This window comes from Hemitrygon akajei, unplaced genomic scaffold (assembly GCF_048418815.1).
Source record: "Hemitrygon akajei unplaced genomic scaffold, sHemAka1.3 Scf000063, whole genome shotgun sequence".
Lineage (NCBI taxonomy): Eukaryota > Metazoa > Chordata > Chondrichthyes > Myliobatiformes > Dasyatidae > Hemitrygon > Hemitrygon akajei.
Genome location: NW_027331949.1, coordinates 3,905,775 through 3,926,387, shown reverse-complemented (window position 1 = coordinate 3,926,387; position 20,613 = coordinate 3,905,775). Strand labels below are relative to the sequence as shown.

The window sequence follows — 20,613 nt, the reverse complement described above, 5'->3', positions numbered from 1 at the left end:
CGAGTCTGCTGGAGTTGTCTATTGCATCCGGTGCTCCCAGTGCGGCCTCCTCTACATCGGCGAGACCCGACGCAGATTGGGGGACCGTTTCGTTGAGAACCTACATCCATCCGTCACAATAGACAGGACCTCCCGGTTGCCACCCACTTCAACTCTGCCTCTCATTCCCATCTAGATATGTCCATACATGGCCTCCTCTACTGCCATGATGAGGCCAAACTCAGGTTGGAGGTGCAACGCCTCATCTACCATCTGGATAGACTCCAGACTGGTGGTATGAACATCGAATTCTCCAATTTCCGGTAATTCTCACCCCCTCCCCCTATCCCAGGTCTCTCTCTGCCTCTCTCCCCTTTCAACTTTCTGCTCCTTTATCTCTACGGTTCTTTCATGCTTATCCCCTCCCCCTCCCCCCTTTATCTTTCCTCTGATTGGTTTTCCACCTGGCGCCTCTAGCCCTACCTCCTCCCCTATCTCTATTACTGGGCTTCGGCCCTCTCTCCCCACGCCCCCCCCCCCCCCCATTCCTGATGAAGGGTCTCGGCCTGAAACGTTGGCTATTCTTTTCTCACTGATGCTGCCTGACCTGCTGAGTTCTTCCAGCATTGTGTACGTATTCGAAGATATTGCTGCGCTTTAGGACGTGACAGTTGCGTCATCACTGTCACAGAGAATGGCAAATGTTATTCCTCTTATCAAGAAATATAATGTAGTTCTGAGAGTTACGGGCCAGTGAGTCTTCGGTCAGTTGTGGACAAGGGAAACGAAAGGTTTCTTAAAGACAAAATTTATCAGTATCTGGGGAAACATATCCTGGTTGGGGATAGTCATCATGGTTCTGTGAGGTCAGGTCGTCCCTTTAAACCAGAATAATTTCCATGGACAAATGCAAAATAGGCAGATGAAGTCAGAAGAATCGAACTGGGGCATATTAATTGTTAAGGTGTTTGACTGGGCACGAATTGGCTAAGCAAGGGAAAGCAGATGAGGCAGTGCTTGGAGATGTTCCCCAAGGAAGGTATAATCTTTAGTACACGCTACAACTATATCTAGACTCTGCTATTATAGTGTTTTGAGAGACCGGCATTAATTTAACCATTCTACTGCACTTGTATAATTTACTGAGTTAGGGCTGATGAAGAAAGCAAAATACTGAATCCGGAATGAAACTGAACTCTCGTGAACTAAGCTGAATTCTCGTGTTTTTATTACGGGGCAGATGCTACGATTACATTAAAGCAACCTTTTCCCATGGAACCCTGCAACTCAAAACCAGCGTTTCAAAGTCTTCTGCAGCATCCTCTGGTGTTTCCCAAATGAACCAGCTCCGAGAATGCGAATGGCAAATTCACAATTCAAGTATACACGAGTTTGTCTGAATGTCGATTTACCTTTGCACAGCGGGTTTATCTTACCCAGAATAGATGCGATCATATCTCGATCATTTTAACCTTGATTTCACACGGCCAGTGGGGAATCCGTGTCTCCCTCTGAAATCAACACCAAAGCAAACAAACAAAAGAACACGATCTAAATACACAGGGAAGGCAAAACAAAAATCAAAACTCGAACATTTGATCCTTCAAAACTGTCATCGGTAACTGGCGTATATAGAATAAACATTTACTACCTGGAGTGAAAATCCTTATCAAATATTATAAAAAACAAAGGGAAACCAGATGTGGTTGATGGCGGCCCCCATAAACTAACACATTATTCAATTACGGAAAAGGAAGCAGTCTCTGATATTCACATGTTTCTGCAAATTTATTTCAACCGACTACAACAGACATTTGTAAACAGTGAGATCCCATTGTGAAAGAAACGATTAATTCAAACATGTTTTCAATGCAATCTTAAGAATCTCACGAATGCCATCCGTTCATTCATGCACGTATTACCTGTGTTTCTCTTTCAATTGAACTCACAAATGCCCAGTCCTTGTGAAATATTTAACATTCTCAGTGTGTTCAAACTATCACAGAGCATGATATACGTTTTTTTCTTGTTGAACAGTGAACAAATAATCTATGATTAGAATCAACCGTTATTTAATAAATCATTTTGAGTCTAAAGCAAAGGGACGCTGGTATTGTACGCAAGTTAATATTCAACAGATTAAAATCATGACTTCAGCACGTGACCAAATTTCCAATGACTTAAACGTCTTCTCACCTCCAATCACCGACCAAAGATAGGATTGAGACTGAGTGATTGATTTGTTGCATAGTATCAAACTTAACAATGGCCATTACCACCATTGAAGTAACAGACTTGGACTATACTGGGACCGGTGCCACTAGCACCTCCAATCGGTAACTATAGTCTTTAACGCCTTAGTGATAGAGTAAAGGTGTATTCCTTTAGTGTGATACCTCCCATATAATTATCCTCATGGCAGAGCTGAGGATGATGGAGCCTAACAGAATCTGCATTGCTTGAATCTTCCAAAACAGCTCTATTTCTATTTTTAAAATCTATTTTCTTCCTTTTCAGGGGTCTCTTGAAGGCTGTGGCCTGGAGTTACAGGCGATAGGAACATATCACATTATGAAACGGGTGGATACGATAGAGACAGGAAAGTTGTTTCCACTGGTAGATCAGACTAGATATAGCATCACCATTTAGATTTTGGACGGAGATGAGAAGGAACTGCTTTTCCCAGGGAGTGGTGAATCTGCGGAACTCTCTGCCCAATATTGCAGTATAGGCTACTGCAGTAAATATATTTAAGGCAAAGTTGGATAGAGTTTTGCATAGTAGGGGATTTAAGGGTTAAGGAGAAAACACAGGTACGTGAAGATTACACCATGCTGAGATGGGGTAATATATTTTCTCATCATTGACTGTTCATGGTGAGTCAGGGAATCTAGTGGGATGCACACAGGTAGATAGTTTATGAACCTACGTTGAGACAATCAAAGTCATTTGTCAGTAAGTACAGATTCTCTGTACCTCACTGATCATTATTGCACGGCGTGATTCAGAATTTACGTCCCTGGTTGGGTTCAAGGATAAATCGTTTTGTTCAGTGGGGGACTCGAGTCGGACCATGTGGGTGAGGTACAAAGCGATCTAGGGCTGGCTAGCGTGCGGCTTCTAACAGCATGAATTTGGGAAATTCTGCAAGTTCAAAGGACTTGGATTTGTATAATTGGAGTGGATACCTTCAGAAATACGTTGGGAAAATTGCTGCAATATGAGGAGATTGTCAACCACCCTGGCTGTGAAGGGAGAACTGCTGGGGATGCTACTATCGATCTGCTATCAGAGAGGGGGCAGCAGGGGGAGCAACTCAAATCAGAACATACATAAACCACACCGTTCTGGGTACAGTAGCTTAAGAAAATTGGTAAATATATCGGCACATCCTTGAGAGCCTGTTCAATCAACTGGTCATTAGAGAGCAATACATTACCTCGATAACTACGAGGAAAGGAAATTAACTATAATGTCCTTGCATCCAAATATACACTCAGCTTCACGAGATATACAACGACGTGATGGGAGACATGTGCTGGTTTGAAAAACACAACAATGATTGTTATGGGTCTTGACAAAGGGGACCCGGTAGACGCACTCGTCAAATGTTACGAGAGGAGAAGTGAACGTCACACTGTATTTGCATCAAGTTGATGTACCTTCAGTTGAGATGACCGAGTGAATTCTTTCCCACAGTCTGAGCAGGTGAACGGCTGCTCCCAGTGTGAACTCGCTGGTGTGCCATTAGGGTGGATGACCGAGTGAATCCTTTCTCACAGTCTGAGAAGGTGAACAGTCGCTCCCCTGTGTGAATTGACTGGTGTCTCAGTAGGTGAGATGACTGAGTGAATCCCTTCCCACAGTTTGAGCAGGTAAACGGCCTCTCCCCAGTGTGAACTCGCTGATGTACCTTCAGTTCAGATGACTGAGTGAATCCCTTCCCACAGTCCGAGCAGGTAAACGGCCTCTCCCCAGTGTGAACTCGCTGATGTGCCTTCAGATGGGATGAGCAAGTGAATCCTTTCCCACAATCTGAGCAGGTGAACGGCCGCTCCCCAGTGTGAACTCGCTGGTGTACCTTCAGTTCAGATGACTGAGTGAATCCCTTCCCACAGTCTGAGCAGGTAAACGGCTTCTCCCCAGTGTGACCTCGCTGATGTGCCTTCAGATGGGATGAGCAAGTGAATCCTTTCCCACAATCTGAGCAGGTGAACGGCCGCTCCCCAGTGTGAACTCGCTGGTGTACCTTCAGTTCAAATGACTGAGTGAATCCCTTCCCACAGAATGAGCAGATGAACGGCCTCTCTCCAGTGTGAACTCGCTGATGTACCTGCAGTTTAGATGAGCAAGTGAATCCCTTCCCACAGTCTGAGCAGGTGAATGGCCTCTCTCCCGTGTGAACTCGCTGATGTACCTTCAGTTTAGATGACTGAGAGAATCCCTTCCCACAGTTTGAGCAGGTGAAACGCCACTCCCTACTGTGAACTTGTTGATGTACCTTCAGGGTAGATGAGCAACTGAATCCCTTCCCACAGTCTGAGCAGGTGAACGGCCTCTCCCCAGTGTGAACTCGCTGATGTACCTTCAGTTTAGATGACTGAGAGAATCCCTTTCCACATAATGAGCAGGTGAACGGCCTCTCCCCAGTGTGAACTGACTGGTGTCTCTGTAGATGAGTTGACTGAGTGAATCCCTTCCCGCAGTCTGAGCAGGTAAATGGTCTCTGCCCAGTGTGAACTCGCTGATGTACCTTCAACTCAGATGACTGAGTGAATCCCTTCCCGCAGTCTGAGCAGGTGAATGGCCTCTCTCCAGTGTGAACTCGCTGATGTACCTTCAGATGGGATGACTGAGTGAATCCCTTCCCGCAGTCTGAGCAGGTGAAAGGCCATTCCCCAGTGTGAACTCGCTGATGTACCTTCAGTTCAAATGACTGAGTGAATCCCTTCCCACAATCTGAGCAGGTGAACGGCCTCTCTCCAGTGTGAACTCGCTGGTGTACCTTCAATTTAGATGGGCAAGTGAATCCCTTCCCACAGTCTGAGCAGGTGAACGGCCGCTCGCCAGTGTGAACTGACTGGTGTCTCAGTAGGTGAGATGATTTAGTGAATCCCTTTCCACAGTCCGAGCAGGTGAATGGCCGCTCCCTGGTGTGAACTCGCTGGTGAGCCATTAGGTCAGATGACCGAGTGAATCCTTCTCCACAAATTCAGCAGATGACCAGCCTCCACCCAGTGTGAACTGACTGGTGTGTCCACAAGTGGGATGACTGATTGAATCCCTTCTCACACACAGAACAGGTGAATGGCCTTTTCCAGTGTGAACTTGCTGATGTACCTTCAGTTGAAATGACCGACTGAATCCATTCCCACTGTCTGAGCAGGAGAATGGGAACCCCCCCCCATGTAAAAATGACGGACGTGCCAGTCAGTCAGATGATGGAGTGAATCCCTCCCCGCAGTCTGAGCTGGAAAGATGATAGAGTGAATCTCTTGTGTCTCTTCTTAAATATCTGGACAAGGACAGCAAAACTGGCCTGTTGTGTTCAGGATTTCCATAGACAAATTCCTTGCCATTTGTAACCTGTAAAAAGATTTACAAAATTGATCAATGGGTGTAGAACAACATTTCAGATGAGATCACTTTAGTTGTCAAGGGGTGAACTGACATCACACTGTTACAGTGAAGTTCAACTCAAGTTAGAGACAGAAATCATCTTCTAACTGGGCACAGTGCTGGTATCTGGAATGACCGTCAAACTCTCTGATGCTCTTCCTGACTCTATAAGAATGGGGCATTTCTGCCATCCCCAATCTGTGACCTGACTCAGTTTGACTCTCTCCATTGGTATTCTTCCCTGTTCCCAATGAGCTGCATGAGAGCCTGGACCCACAGGAACTGAAACACTCTCCATGCACCCACCACTCTCTGTATAAAAAAAACTTACCCCTGACATCCCCTCAGTATCTATTTCCAAGCACCTTAAAACTATGCCCCCTCGTGTTAGCCATTTCAGCCCTGGGAAAAAAACCTCTGGCTATCCACACGATCAATGCCCCTCATTATCTTATAAACCTAAAAAAAACGGCTCTAAACATAAACAAGGAAATTATACATTGCTTTGAGGATTTGTTAGTATACAAAATTATGAGGGTACAGATGGGGTAAATGCCAGCAGCATTTTCCACTGAGGTTGTGTCAGACATCAACCAGAGGTTGTGGGTAAGTGGGGAAGGTGAAAATTCAATGGGAACATGTGGAAAAGCTCTTCACTGAAATGGCTGTGAGAGTGTGGAATGAGATGCCAGCACAACTGGTGAACATGAGCTCAGTTTCACCATTTCAAAGAAGTTTGGATGGGAGCCTGGATGGTAGGGGTATGGAGGGCGATGGTCCCGGTGCAGGTAGTCGCATTAGACAGCGTAAATGTTTTTTCAGCATTGACTAAATGGGCCAAATAGCCTGTTTCTGTACTGAACTTCTCAATGTTTCTATGTCAGAGAAGCTGGCTAAACTTGTCTGGAAGGGAAAAGGTAGGAGTGACAATGGAGCAGCAATGGCTGGAGTTTCTGGGAGTAATTCGGGAGCTGAGTGATCATCCCAAAGAAGTGGAAGCATTGGAAAGGCAGGAGGACACAACCATGGCTGAAATGAGAAGCCAAAGCCAACATAACAGCTAAAGAGAAGGCAAACAAAAGAGCAAAAACTATTGAGAAGTTTTGAGAAATCAACAGAAGACTAAAAAACAAGTCAGATGAGTTGAGGACGTAGAATGATAATTAATGAGTCAGTCATTAATGAGTCTTGGCAGCACCCAACAATCTGAGGCATTTAGAGGAACAAAATATCCGGGGCTTCAACATCTCTTGAGAACCAAGGTTCCCTGCACCAGTTACCTTTCAAATTTTATTTTGACAGGCACGTACAAACTCTACACCCTCAAAATTTCACTTCTGAAGGCCTCCCGCTTACCAAGTACTCCTTTGCCAGAAAACAGCCTGTTCCAAACCACACTTGTCAGATCCTTTCTGATACCACAGAATTGACCTTTCTCCAATTGAGAATCTCATCCCGTGGTCCAGACCTCTCTTTTCCCATATTTACTTTGAATCTCATGGCATTATGATCACTAATTTCTGTCACCAGCCCTGGATCATTTCCTAACAGCTTACTGCACACTTCTACTTCGGAAATTCTACGTACTGATTAAGGGCACATTTGACAAACTCTACCCCATCTAGTCCTTTTACAGTAATCGAGTCCCAGTCAATATATGGAAAGTTAAAATCACTTACTGAATCAACCTTTGTTTCTTGGCATGGTCTGTGATCTCTCTACAAATTTGTTCCTCTAAATCCCTCAGACTATTGGCTGCAACTAAGTCTCAATAATGGCTACTATATCATTTTTTCCTGTCCTCAGCTCATCTGGCATCTGGACAGAAGGAATGGAGACAGGCTAACCCTTATCGACATCAATGGATCTGGGGTTGAGAGGGTGAACATGGCACAAACGTCACCGAGGATCTCACATGGTCTGCATATACTGGCTGTGTTGTGAAAAAAGCACAGCACCTCTTTCACCTCAGATGGTTGAAGAAGTTTGGGATGGGGACCCAAATCCTAAGGACTTTCTACAGGAACACAATTGAGAGCATCCTGACTGGCTGCATCACTGCCTGGTATGGGAACTGTACCTTCCTTAATTGCAAGAACCTTTACTCGTAGAGGGAAGAATGGATTAAATTAAATACCAGCAAATTCTGGAAGCAAACATCACACTGTCTGTAAAACAGCCGAAGATGAAAAGAGGATGGCTTCTACAATAAGATAATGAACCTAAACATAACTCAAAATCCACAATGAACTACCTCAAGAGGTGCAAGCTGAAGGTTTTGCCATGGCCCTCACAGTCCCCCGACCTAAACATCATCGAGAATCTGTGGATGGACCTCAAAAGAGCAGTGCATGCAAGACGGCTCAAGAATCTCACAGAACTAGAAGCCATTTGCAAGGAAGAATGGGCGAAAATCCCCCAAACAAGAATTGAAAGACTCTTAGCTGGCTACAAAAAGCGTTTACCAGCTGTGATACTTGCCAAAGGGGGTGTTACTAAGTACTGACCATGCAGGGTGTCCAAACTTTTGCTTCAGGCCCTTTTCTTTTTTTGTTATTTTGAAACTGTAAAAGATGGAAATAAAAAAGCTTTCTTGCTTAAAATATTAAAGAAATGTGTCATCTTTAACTTATGCCTTTTGGAAATCAGTTCAAATTTTATTCGTTTAACTATTCACAGTAACAAAAATTTTGACCAGGGGTGCCTAAACATTTGCATGCCACTGTAATTGAGCAGGCCTCTTTTGAAGCGGCCGTCTCCGCCCAGAAGGCTGAACTGTTCCTACAACTAATAATACCACTATGACTGTTGTGAAAATATTGCTAAATAACTCCTCACTATGGACTTCCAGAAATAAGCTAGGACAATGGGCCAAAATAAATGAGGAAATCTGTAAAGAACTTGCTATAAAACAGCAGTTCCACTGCACCTATCATCTGAAAGCAGAGGCATAGTGGAACGAGCCAATGGTACTTTGAAAGATAAGTTGGCAAAACTTACACAAGAAACTAGTACTTCTTGTTGTTGTAACCAGAATGAGAGTGCACCCTGTCAAGTGGGAAGTAGTAACTGTACCAAGAGTCAAACTTATGATACCCCTGGACCACTAAATGGAACTTATTGGGTTTGTGGAAATAGGGCCTACCTCTGGCTGCCGGGAGAAAGAACAGGGCAGCGGCATGGAACCACACCCCACCAGACGGGTTCTCGAGGGGGGACGAGGGTTGGAGTGGTTGTTGCTACTTGGCCGACCTTGTGCCACATTTGAGGATCCTGGCTCAGCCTCAGGATCAACCCCATTGGAATAGGCAACGAAGGGGTATAACGGAATCTGAGAAATTATGGATGATTGCCTTTCCCTCCTATGGGGTAGCCAGAAATTCCAGGGAAATAATTAATTTAACAGCCGCTCCATAAGAATTGGCCAATAATACAGCTGGAGCACTGACTGACACTCAAGCACAGGTAACTGAGATGATTGCAATTCGCCAAACAGTGTGACAGAATCGGATGGCCCAAGTCTTTATATTAGCAGAAAAAGGAGGGACCTGTGCTATCATAGGTAAGGAATGCTGTATTTATATTCCTGACGAATCTTCCAATATTACTGACTTGTCTAAACACATAACCCAAGAGATTCAGAAAATTCAAGATGTTGGCAGTAAGCTACACAATTTTGGGACCAGTAAGGCAGGGGAGGGTGGCCCTGGCCCTTCAATATATCCGGGGACTTCTGGAGGTTGTTTTTGCATTTTGGAAGTCTGATTGTATTAATTTTGTTTATTGTCTGTATCCTACGGTGCCTTTGGCCATGTTTTCTATCATGTTGGAGAAGCAACAATCTGTTTTGAAAGGTTATAGTGCAATAATAAAAAGGAGGAATGATGAAGTTTTAAGGGTATTGGGGGATGTGAGAAATGATTCTTGGACTCTTGTAAATAACGGGTTAAAATTAAGTGCGAACATGTGTGCTCTGTTCTGGATAGTGTGCAAATTTCTGTTTTGTCCACTGAAGAATCTGCTTGCAGCTTGTTTAGATTAATGACTCACAGATGTCTCTTGGGAACGTTATGTGGAGTTGAGTTCTCATGAGACACGAATTGAACTGAGTTCACTTCTTTCTCTAACGAAGGAGAATAACTGTTAAGGATTGGACAGAACATTCATTTGTAATTAAAACCCTGATTTAGTGGACCCTCTTATCTAAGAAATTAAGTTTTGCTCCGACAGACTTGCTGGGAATACCAGTTGAACTAAAGTGCAATTTGTTTCCTAGTTCTATAAATTGTAACGCTTCTGCATGTTAGACAGAGGTTCGTCACGAGCCGCCAGAAGGAGAGGAATTCTGTCTCTCTGATGCTTGGCTCCAAACTTCTCACCGGCTGAGTTCAAACAAATAAACTGGTCATAAGGATAAAGCAAAGAACTATTTGTGATGTGGTTATTGGTCCAGTGAATTTAAGTTACAGCATTAAAAAGTATCTCACCCGGATACATCACACCTTTGTGTGGCTACTCTCTTCTTTTGGCTTCAAGAAATAGCAGAGAACTGTGGACTTCGCTGAGCACATCATGGAAACAAGCCTCCCCTCCATGGACTCGCTCTATACTTCCTGCTGCCTCAGTAAATCAGGCAACATAATTAAAGATTCCCTGAACTCCAGACCAGACATTCTCAATTCTCAACCACCCATCGGGTCGAAGAATTTTCCATTCTGCTGTTATAAGCAAACTGAATATTCCTCAGCATTATAAGATGGACTCTTGACTTCACAATGTAACTCGATGTGACCTTGCACCATATGTCTACCTGCAGTGGATTTTCTCTGTGACCATAATGCTTTGTTACACTCTGTTACTGTTTTACCATCATCTACTGAGGTAATGTGTTGATCTGAGAGGATGGTATGCAAGACAAGATTTTCATTGAACCTCGGTACATGACAATAATAAACGATTCCCCACTTTAACTGTGCGGAAATATTAGACAGACTGAGCTTCTCCTCTGGAACTTCTGGAGGGAGATTTCACTGAAGTGTACAAATGTTTGAGAAGCCCGGAAAAACAGAAAAGGCTTCCTTCTTGCATTAATCGGGTTATATACCTCGAAACACTGGCTGCAATTCGGAGATTTGTAACAGTGGAATAGAGACGATAGAAAAAAATGCCCACACACGATGAGAGGACGTAACAGATCTGGAACTTACTCCCTTGTCTGAACTGAAGAAAGATTAAACTGCACAACAACGAGAAACAAACCCACAGACGTAAGGAACCGCACATGTGATGTCAGACCCCGGTGTAGCAAACCCATGCATGACATCAGGCATGTGGAGGGGGGAGGGAAGAGGAGGGGATAGGGTTTTTGGTTCCGTGGCTCTCTTCCAGGGAAGGTGGGACCTGTACAGAAGGGACCACAAGAGAGAAGGTTCTTTGGAAACTGAAGATCTGAAGGCAGATAAGTCACCTGGACCAGATGGTTTACACACACAGTTCTGAACGAGGTGACCAGAGAGATTGTGGAGGCATTACTAATGATCCTTCAAGAATCACTAAATTCAGAGATGGCTCTGGAAGACTGGAAAATTGCAAAAGTCACTCCACTCTTCAAGAAGGGAGAGAGGCAGAAGAAAGGAAACTATAGGCCACTTAGTCTGACAGTGGTTTGAAAGATGTTGGAGTCGATTGTTAAGGATGTGAGTTCGGGCTACTTGGAGGCACAAGATAAAATAGGCTGGACTCAGCATTGTTTCTGCAAGGGAAAATCTTGCCTGATGAATTTGTTGGAAAGCTTTGAGAAATAATAAGCAGGGTAGACAAAGGAGAATTGGTTGATATTGTGTACTTGGATTTTCAGACCTTTGACAAGGGGCCACACAAGAGGCTCCTTAACGAGCTCTGAGCCTGGTTGGGCAGCGATGAGGAAGGGACTGATCTTGGATATAAATCAAAGGGCGGTTGCAGTGGGAAAGGGCCGGGACTGAGCCAAACGGCTGGACAGTCTGGGCCGGGAATGTAGGATCAGTTAGTTCAGGTTCCCCAAGCAGTGAGAGTGGATGTCGGTGACGAGGATCTGTTTATGTGTGCAGGTGTGGGGTAAATGGTGGGAAAGTTGTGGGGTTACTGGCGGGGTGGAGGGAGGTTGGAGATGTGGGTTATCGGACACAGTGTGACCCAGGAGGATGAGTCCTAGGGCACATCACGTTGTGAGCAAGGGAGGATCCGGTCCATTGCATCAGACAGCTTTCAGGAAGCAACAAATCTCTCTTTATATTAATCACTGTCTAATCTTGCTGCTAACATTGTGCTTGTCACAGAGCCCAGAGTCTGGGAACAGCTTGATGGTAGGAAGCAGATGGTGATGATGGGAGGCTGTTTATTGGGAGTCAAGGCCCGTGCCTCCTGAAGCTCCCCAGGGTAACACCCATTGCTACTTGTCATCTATGTAAATAATCTTGTGGAGAATGTACAGGGTCTGGGTAGTGAGTTTGCAGCAAGTAATTGCAAACAATTACTTCTTTTTGCAAGATAGTAAATATAAACACCCCTCTTTCCCTCTCCACACTCAGAACCGACCAAAAGCTACTTCAGAAGATGCAAGCTCTTCAAATGAGCAAACACTGAGGGAATGTGAGTGACTTTAAAGAGCTGGGATACTGACAGTACATTACCAACCTGGAGTGATTGCAACTGGGTCTGACAGACTTAACTGATACATACATTCTCACCTCAACTATTCCCTACTTTATTTTGTACAGATATGTAAGACCAGTGTTTGAGTAAATGAGACTCACCAAACTTGCTCCTGACTGAATCACTGGAAACCCTGAGTCAGAAGGGTTTCTCTCCAGTCGGTGCTCTCAGTCCTCGGGCTGGTTCACTTGCTGCTGTTCCCTCATCTTCAGTCGCGCTTTACTTCCAGTTGTGGGTTGTTATTCAAATAAATCTCTCACGGAAGGTCTAACTTTAACATTAGAGATAATGAAGCATGTTAACAAAATATTAACAAATATTAAAATATTAAATATTAACAAAGCAGAAAAAAATATTCCTGCTCACTGAAATCTAAACAGTAAAGACAAATATAACAATCTCAGTAAACAAATTGTCCTCGCACGTCACAAAACCTGATATGGGATAGGAAGGAGTCATCGTTCAGTCATGGTCAGATACAAGATGCAGGAACAGAATTAGGTGATTCGATCCATCGAGTCTGCTCCACCACTCAACCATGGCTGAGATTTATTCCAACACCATATTCCTGCCTTCCTCCTGTAACCCTGAAACTACTTAGCAATCATGAGTGTATTGATCTCTGCCATAAATATACCCAAATGGCAGCCTCAACCAACCTCTGTGGCAACAAATTCCACAGATCAGACATCTTTTGGCTGAAGAAAGTTTTTCTCGTTTCAGTTTTAAAGGGAAGCATCTTTATTCTGAGACTGTGCCGTCAGATCACAGACTCTCCGTCTAATGGAAACATCCTCTCCATGTCCACTGTATCCAGGCTTTTCAGCATTCGGTAGGTTTACTTAACCACCCCGTCCCCTTTCACCCTCGTCTGAACTCCATTGAGCACAACCCCAGAACCATCAAATGCTCCTCATACATAAAGCCGATCATTCCTGAGATTATTCACGTGAACATTGTTAGCAACAACTGTATTGAACACATTCCCAAGTATAAGAGACAATCAGGAAATTTAAACCATTCGGGAGTGAATGAAATAAAAAGAAACTGGAATCACCAGAATCGCTCAACAGGTAAGGAACTGCTGAGCAGAGAGAAACAAATTTAACGGTTCAGGTTCACAATCTTTTGTCAGAATGGATTGAGAATTTTTCATTTTTAGTGCAGATCTCCAGCAACTTGAGTTTCTGTTTGATTTCCACTGTCTGACAGACAGGTGACAGCGAGGAGGAATTTCCAAACACAGTTCGAACACTGAACCCCCCCAGGTCTATTTCTACTGGTTCAAACACAGAACAGCCCATTTATTCCCAGCCTACCCTTGTGAGGGATGGAATACAAACTCATTCTCTCCTCAGATTAGCAGCATTGTTTCAAAGGAACTCCAGAAACACACATTTTATCTCAGACCAGAAATACTCGCTCAACACCTCATAAACCTGGGCAGCTTGATCCCCGGGTCCATGTTACTTGGATCTAAACAGGGGTGCAGTGCTGCCGGAGCTCACCGGAGCGCCACTCCAGCACCTCTGTAAAAAAGTCAAAATAAACAAGCGGGGAATTTAACAGCGGCTGCATATTAAATAGAGGGAATTTTACGGAAGCAGGGGTTGGGGAGAGGGGTTGGTGACTGGTGGGGAAAACATTAGGATAGGATATTGGATTGGTTTTGGTGAAGCCCTGGAGCTGTGACTGTTTTTTATTTAGGTATTTGTGAAATTTGTCTCGCTCGACCCGTTGTTTTCCCAGCATACCCTGCTGTAGCCTCCCGCCATTTCACAGATCCTCAGTCTCTCTCCAGCCGAGGAATGACTGTACACAAGTTTGAGCATTTTCCCACTCTTTCCAATGGGTACCATTGGATTCCAGGTTGGAGCTATATTAAGCAAGGAAGGAACATTGAAACCCAAGGTTAAAAGTCGAAAATAATGAAAGAAAAATTCACTGCTCACTTACCTTCGGCCTGACTTTGATGTAATATTCAAGGCAATTATCCAAAATCCTCTTCTACACCTCCATAAAGTGAATTTTTTTTTACAAGCCTGGAAAAAAAAATAATTTCTAGGCTAGTTTTATGTCATTTCAACTATCATTAATAGCGGATCAATCCCTTGCCCTAGTTCCACCAACTGTAGTTGATTGGAAAGAGGCTTTGTTTTCTCTTTGTGTTGATAGGAAAAGGAGTAATTTAGTGAGGCAATGAACGAGACGAAACACATTTCCAAACTTTCTGAATAGTTGCTCTCCTCCCTGTTAACATTTGTCACTTCCAAAATACGATAATTTTGATTCGTATCGATACGATAATTATTTATGTAAAGATTCAAGCTTCTTTAACTTTATATATTTAAAGACTAAACAGGACCTGTATAGGCCTAACCATGTAATACCCGGCATGTGAGGATACTGTGAGCACTGACACTCACAGGTACATTCCTGTCCAACCATTTCTGCGACAGAAACGGTACGAGGCAGAGTTGGCAAACTTCTGCTTTTGAGACTAATATTCAGCAATATTCGTGGCTTTAGCAGTAGTTCATTAGACATTCTTTTCTCATACTTGATTCCAATTGGTTCCAGTTTAGGTGGCCAGAAGTGTAAAAAACGTATTTGCTTTATTTCTGTTATTTTTATACCTGCTTAGGAACACTGCTAAGCACTGCTGTCTGCTCTGACTCAGTTGTAATAGTAAGGTGGTAATCTGTGGTGGTCCGTGGATTACTCGCTAATACAGAAGTAAATGTTAACTCCTTTCGTTTGTAATCAAGATGAAGAGTGTAACAAGAATAACATAGAAGAGACTGATCATGGTCAAAGTGACAAAAGCTGTGTTTTGCCTGCCTCTAAGTCAAATTTTCTAACCGGGTCCAAATGCAGTTCTGAAAGTCAGGCTTGTGTCCCTGTTCAGATGTTTGATAGGCTAGAACCTTGTTAATGTCTTAACTATCACTATATTTCTGTGGAGCTCTGGAATTCATATACAGAATTTCTTTCATCTTGGGACATTATAAGAAGTCCTGTTCATATATATGTCACACCCAATTTGAGTACCTGCTCATGACACGAATGGAGTAAGGAAGTTGCCCAGTACATGAAATGAGCAGGTACACTAATTGGGTGTGCCATACGAGGGGTGATTGATAAGTTCGAGGCCTAGAATGGAAGGAGTCAATTGTAGAAAAACTAGCTATTTTCAATTATCTGAAACAGAAGTACCACAAAAGTTATTAACATCAAACTTTCCGCATAATCACTCAAAGAGTTGAACTGCATGTGCAGTTAACGAAAGCTGTATAACCTTAGAGCACGGACGTATCAATCACCCCTCGTACAGCTTCGGCACTGCAACCCCGCCCACAGGCTCGGGGGTAAAACTAAAATCAGAGCCGCGGCCCTGGAGAGCCTGCAGCCGTTCAGCACAGCTCCGTCCCGACCCTTTCGCACTGCGATCGACCCTCGAATTACACAAACCCAAGATCAGACCCTTCCTCACCTCCGCCCGAACCGGAACACCACCAAACACGACTGGGGTCGGCACCGCGCCTGCGCTGAACAGGAGTTCGCCGCAGCGCCATCCGTGCTCGGAGGTCGCCATATCGACAACAGTGGCTGGAAGTCGCCGCAGCGCCGCCAATGGCCGGAGGTCGCCATGGCGCTACCGTGGTCGGAGGTCGGAGCAGGTTTGGCAGTCCTGCTCTTCAACTGGGACACACCGACCTTCACATCAACTTCGTCCAGCCGTCTTTAAAGACAAACAAACATAATTCTTCTCAGCGATCAACTGTCTGAATGATTCCGGCTGCTAAAGGAAGGGTCGCCTCAACATTGTCAACATTGTTAATTTATAGTCTGCAGGGTCGAGTATTCTGTTGAAGAATAGACTGTGTATACACCCCGCTAGCAATTCTGTGTTAGATTTGGATTCAGAATGAAAACCATGATTAATTGTGTTATACCTCTGAAATTATAAGGGATATCTATTAAGGTGTATTAAAACACAAGCTCTTCCCTCTCGTGACGTCACACTGGCACCCACACGCGCCTGACGTCACATACACGGGCTCCCATAATCGGGATCTGTCACGTCTGCCGCCGTCACGTGCGCCACACACGCGCTGAGACGGTTTAACGGCTGAGCAAACGATCACCTGACACCACCGGGGGTCACCAGTGGATTTCGGATCTACGCTATTCCCATTGGCCCGAGGCGATGTCAGTCACCTGTTACATCCAATAGCTGAGCCAGACCAGCCGAGAGGGCGTTATCTCCGTTGATGGTTCTTCTGCCCCGCGAGCTGAACGCTCCACAAACCCGAACAAATCCCAAGGAAAATGTCTGATTTATTTCCATTTTCCTCTGAGGGAAGTTGGGGGCGTTTGAGAAATGTCTCCTGTGATCAGATCCTGATGTATCACAGAGAGGTGATACACCGCTCGGCCCATCGGCTTGATTCTGGCTCCCCGGGGACGGAGTGATCCCGGCAGACGAAAGAGGGAAAGGGAGGATTTTATTGAAAGCACAAAGGTTTGTCCCGGTCGGGACAGGAGGGTCTCATCTGTGGAAATGTCTAAGCCCACGGTGATGGCGAGCAGAGGGATTTACCACATTGTGGGGCAAACACCGGCACCTGCTATTGTGCCTGCAATGCAGCACGTCACCATTGTTGACCTGCTACAATGGTCATGGCAAAGTGAGGATAAGAGGGGTGTTGGGGGTCAACGATGGACAAGCCCGGATTCTTATTGAATGACAGGATGGGCTGGAGGGGCCCAGTGGCCTGTTCTTGTTCCTGGTGTATGTGTGTTTACAGAGAAGGAATAACTAGATCCTTCCCAGGCCTGCAGGATGACCAAGTCGGTGTTGTCAGGACCGGGACTTGGAGCCCACTTGTTCCCAAACTGGGTCAACTATTTGGCTGAAATACAGAGAAACATAGAAAATCTACAGCACAGTACAGGCCCTTCGGCCCACAAAGTTGTGCCAAACATGTCCTTACCTTAGAAATTACCTAGCATTACCCACGGGCCTCTATTTCTCTAAGCTCTATATACCTATCCTGGAGTCTCTTAAAAGACCCTATCGTATCCGCCTCCACCATCGTTGCCGGAAGACCATTCCACACACTCACCACTCTCTGCGTAAAAAACTTACCCCTGACATCTCCTCTGTACCTGTACATTTCTGAGTCTGTTGTTGACAATTTATATTTATATGGCAAAATGATGCAAAATTCATTTTTTCATTTTGTGCGACACAGATCTGTATAATTTATCTGGTCTACATTTTGAAGTACAAGTTCAAAGTAAATTTATTATCAGAGTACGTATACGCTGCCTTATACAAAGCTGAGATTCATCGTCTTGCGGGCATACACAGTCAATCCAAGAGACACAATAGATTCAAAGAAAGACAACACACAACAGGACTGACACAATGTAGAAGAGAGAACACACTGTGCAAATCAAAAAAAAAAAATAATATATAAATAATTCAGCAAAACTGCCAGAAACGTCAGGTGAAAGGTCTTTGAGGGTGGCTCCATGGATTGTGGGAACGGGTCAGTGATGGGGTGAGTGAAGCTATCTCCTTTGCTTCGAGTGTCCGATGGTTTTGGGGCTGTGGTGCTGCTGCAAGTGAGTGTCTCACTGTGCCTGTGCCGCCCTGTACTTGTGCACTTGGCGATTAAACTCACCTGAAAGTGAGAAACCCCCCTGAGGTTTGAGTAGTGATTATATCGTCAAGAGGCTTCAGGGTGACAAAGGGAAACTGAGTGAATGGGGACAGGTCAGCCGGCAAGGAGTGGTCACCCTCTTCTGCAGGAGACACAGAAACACTGAGTGTGTTTAAATGGTGAGGGACTGGTGTGCAGTGGTTGGGAGGGAGGTCAAAGGTATTTACTGGAGGAGTTACTGGGTATACAAGGGGTGATTGATAAGTTTGTGGCCTAAGGTAGAAGGAGTCAATTTTAGAAAACCTATTACTTTTATTTTTCAACATAGTACCCTCCTACATTTACACACTAAGTCCAGCAGTTGTGGAGCATACGGATCTTGGACCTCCAGAAAGTGTCCACAGATGGGTATGAAGGAGATGAGTTATTAACTTCAAACTCTCTGCCTAATCACTCAGAGTTGACCTGCATGTGCTTGTAACGAGAGCTGTATAACTCATCTCCTTCTACCTTAGGCCACAAACTTATCAATCACTCATCTGTGGACACTTTCTGGAGGTCCAAGATCCGTATGCTCCATGACCGCGGAACTAAGGGTGTAAATGTAGGCGGGGACTATGTTGAAAAATAAATGTGCTAGGTTTTCTAAAATTAACTCCTTCTACCTTAGGCCACAAACTTATCAATCACCCCTCGTAAGTGAAAATATCCTCACATTCTGTGAGCTTTGTTGGGATTGCACCTACAGTACTGTGTAAAATCCTGCTCTCTTTACTCACAGAGGTTATTTGTGCAAAGAATAGACTACTGGAGCACCTCAGGCAACACGTGCAAAGCGCTGGAGGAAATCAGCAGGGTATTGACAACCCGATAGTTAAATATACCTTACGTATATGGTTTCAATTTCGGAAATTTTTCGGGTTGACTCAATTCATGTTAAATAGTCCTATTGTATCTAATTGTTTTTTCTATCCCTCAATTATAGATCATGCTTTTTTGGCTTGGAAAACTAAGGGATTATTAAGATTTTCCGACTTATTTTTGGACAACTGTTTTATGTCCTTGGAGCAACTAGCTAATAAATATAATTTGCCTAGATCTCATTTTTTTAGATACTTACAGGTTAGGCATTTTTTAAGTACGGTACTTCCTTCATTCCCAAATTCTCTGTCTTCAGATACTTTGGAAAGTTTGTTTGAATTAAACCCTTTTCAAAAAGGGCTTATATCAAAACTTTATAATATAATTATGAAGATACGTTCAGTGCCCTTTGATAAGACCAAAAATGATTGGGAAAGAGAACTTAATCTTATTATTCCTATTGAGAATTGGGATAGAATTCTTAAATTAGTTAATACATCATCTATATGTGCCAAACATTCATTATTACAATTTAAGGTTGTACATTAGCTCATTTTTATTCTCATATAAACCCTATTTGTGACAGATGTCATTTAGAAATCGCTTCTTTAACTCATATGTTTTGGTCATGTCCACTTTTGAGAAAATATTGGAAAGATATTTTTGATATTATTTCGGCGGTATTGAATATTGATTTACAACCCCATCCTATTACCGCAATTTTTGGTTTACCGATGATGGACTTACTTCACTTATCTCCTTCCGCCTGTCGAATGATTGCTTTTCTCACTTTGATGGCTAGAAGATCTATTTTGTTGAATTGGAAGGAAATTAATCCTCCCACGGTATTTCATTGGCTCTTTCAAACTATGTTATGTCTAAATTTAGAAAAAATTAGAAGTGCTGTATTTGATACTTCTATTAAATTTGAAAAGATATGGAGACCATTTATTCAATATTTTCATATGATGTAATGGCCCTGTGCCGGGCTTATTGTTTTTTTTTTTCAGCTTTAATCATATGTATGTTGAGAGGATCGGAGTTGACGTCATTGATGTTTATGTATACTCGTGAGATACTATGAACAGCCCTTTTTTTTTTCTCTTTTTAAAAGTTTTTTTTATTTTTTTTTCTTCTTTGTTTTTTTTTTCTTTTTCTTGATACTAGATTAGTAGATTAGCTAACTTTCTTAGATAGATTTTTTTTCTCTTTTTTACACTATATATTATGAAATATCTAAACTTACCTTGTTCATATATATACTATATGGTTTATGTTTTGGGAAACTTACTTATGCTCTATTCATTGTTTATGTATTACTTTATGTATAATGGGAGTCTATATATTTGTAATCCCTTACCATTATTTGAATTGTATCTCATTCATAATATTCTAAATATTAATAAAAAGATTGAAAGAGAAATCAGCAGGGCCAGGCAGAATGTACAGAAAAGGATAAGTAGTCAACATTCTGGGCCGAGGCCCTTCATCAGGACTGGACCTCAGTCACAAAGGCAGCATCTAGTGACAGAAATGGCCAGTCGAGATTTTGGATCGACGACCTCGCTCTGGACTGTAAGCGGAGGGGAGATGACCAGAGAAAAAGGGCTGAGGTGTGGGCATTTGAAATGAACAATAGAGCGACAGCTGGGTCCAGTAGAGGGGAAGTGAGAAGTTGGAAGTAGTGGCAGGGTAATGGAGGTGAGTTTTCAGAGTCACACAGGGCTGGCGCAGATGGAAATTAATTACACAGTGGTTTTAAAAAGGTTAGATAATATTTGTTATAGAG

The 20,613-nt window shown here is 43.5% G+C and overlaps 1 protein-coding gene across 3 annotated transcripts; it reads right to left on the bottom strand.

The window, feature by feature from the left end:
* Nucleotides 1-1,743: 1,743 nt before the first annotated feature.
* LOC140721858 (uncharacterized) lies at nt 1,744-15,830 on the bottom strand. Of its 3 annotated transcripts, XM_073036682.1 has the most exons (5): nt 15,785-15,830; nt 14,248-14,333; nt 12,393-12,562; nt 8,106-8,162; nt 1,744-5,565 (listed from the first exon to the last, which is right to left on the bottom strand). In XM_073036682.1, exon 5 carries the CDS (start codon nt 5,153-5,155, stop codon nt 3,644-3,646), a length of 1,512 nt encoding a protein of 503 aa, XP_072892783.1. In that variant the 5' UTR covers nt 5,156-5,565; nt 8,106-8,162; nt 12,393-12,562; nt 14,248-14,333; nt 15,785-15,830; the 3' UTR covers nt 1,744-3,643. The 3 variants fall into 3 exon arrangements, with proteins under 3 accessions (XP_072892783.1, XP_072892782.1, XP_072892784.1); XM_073036681.1 differs by lacking the exon at nt 8,106-8,162; XM_073036683.1 differs by lacking the exon at nt 8,106-8,162 and having other exon boundaries at nt 12,393-12,558.
* Nucleotides 15,831-20,613: the final 4,783 nt, after the last annotated feature.

What these genes read in the sequence shown, in the direction of transcription:
- LOC140721858 (XM_073036682.1), bottom strand. Translation starts at nt 5,155, where the DNA reads ATGGCTCACCAGCGAGTTCACACCAGGGAGCGGCCATTCACCTGCTCG.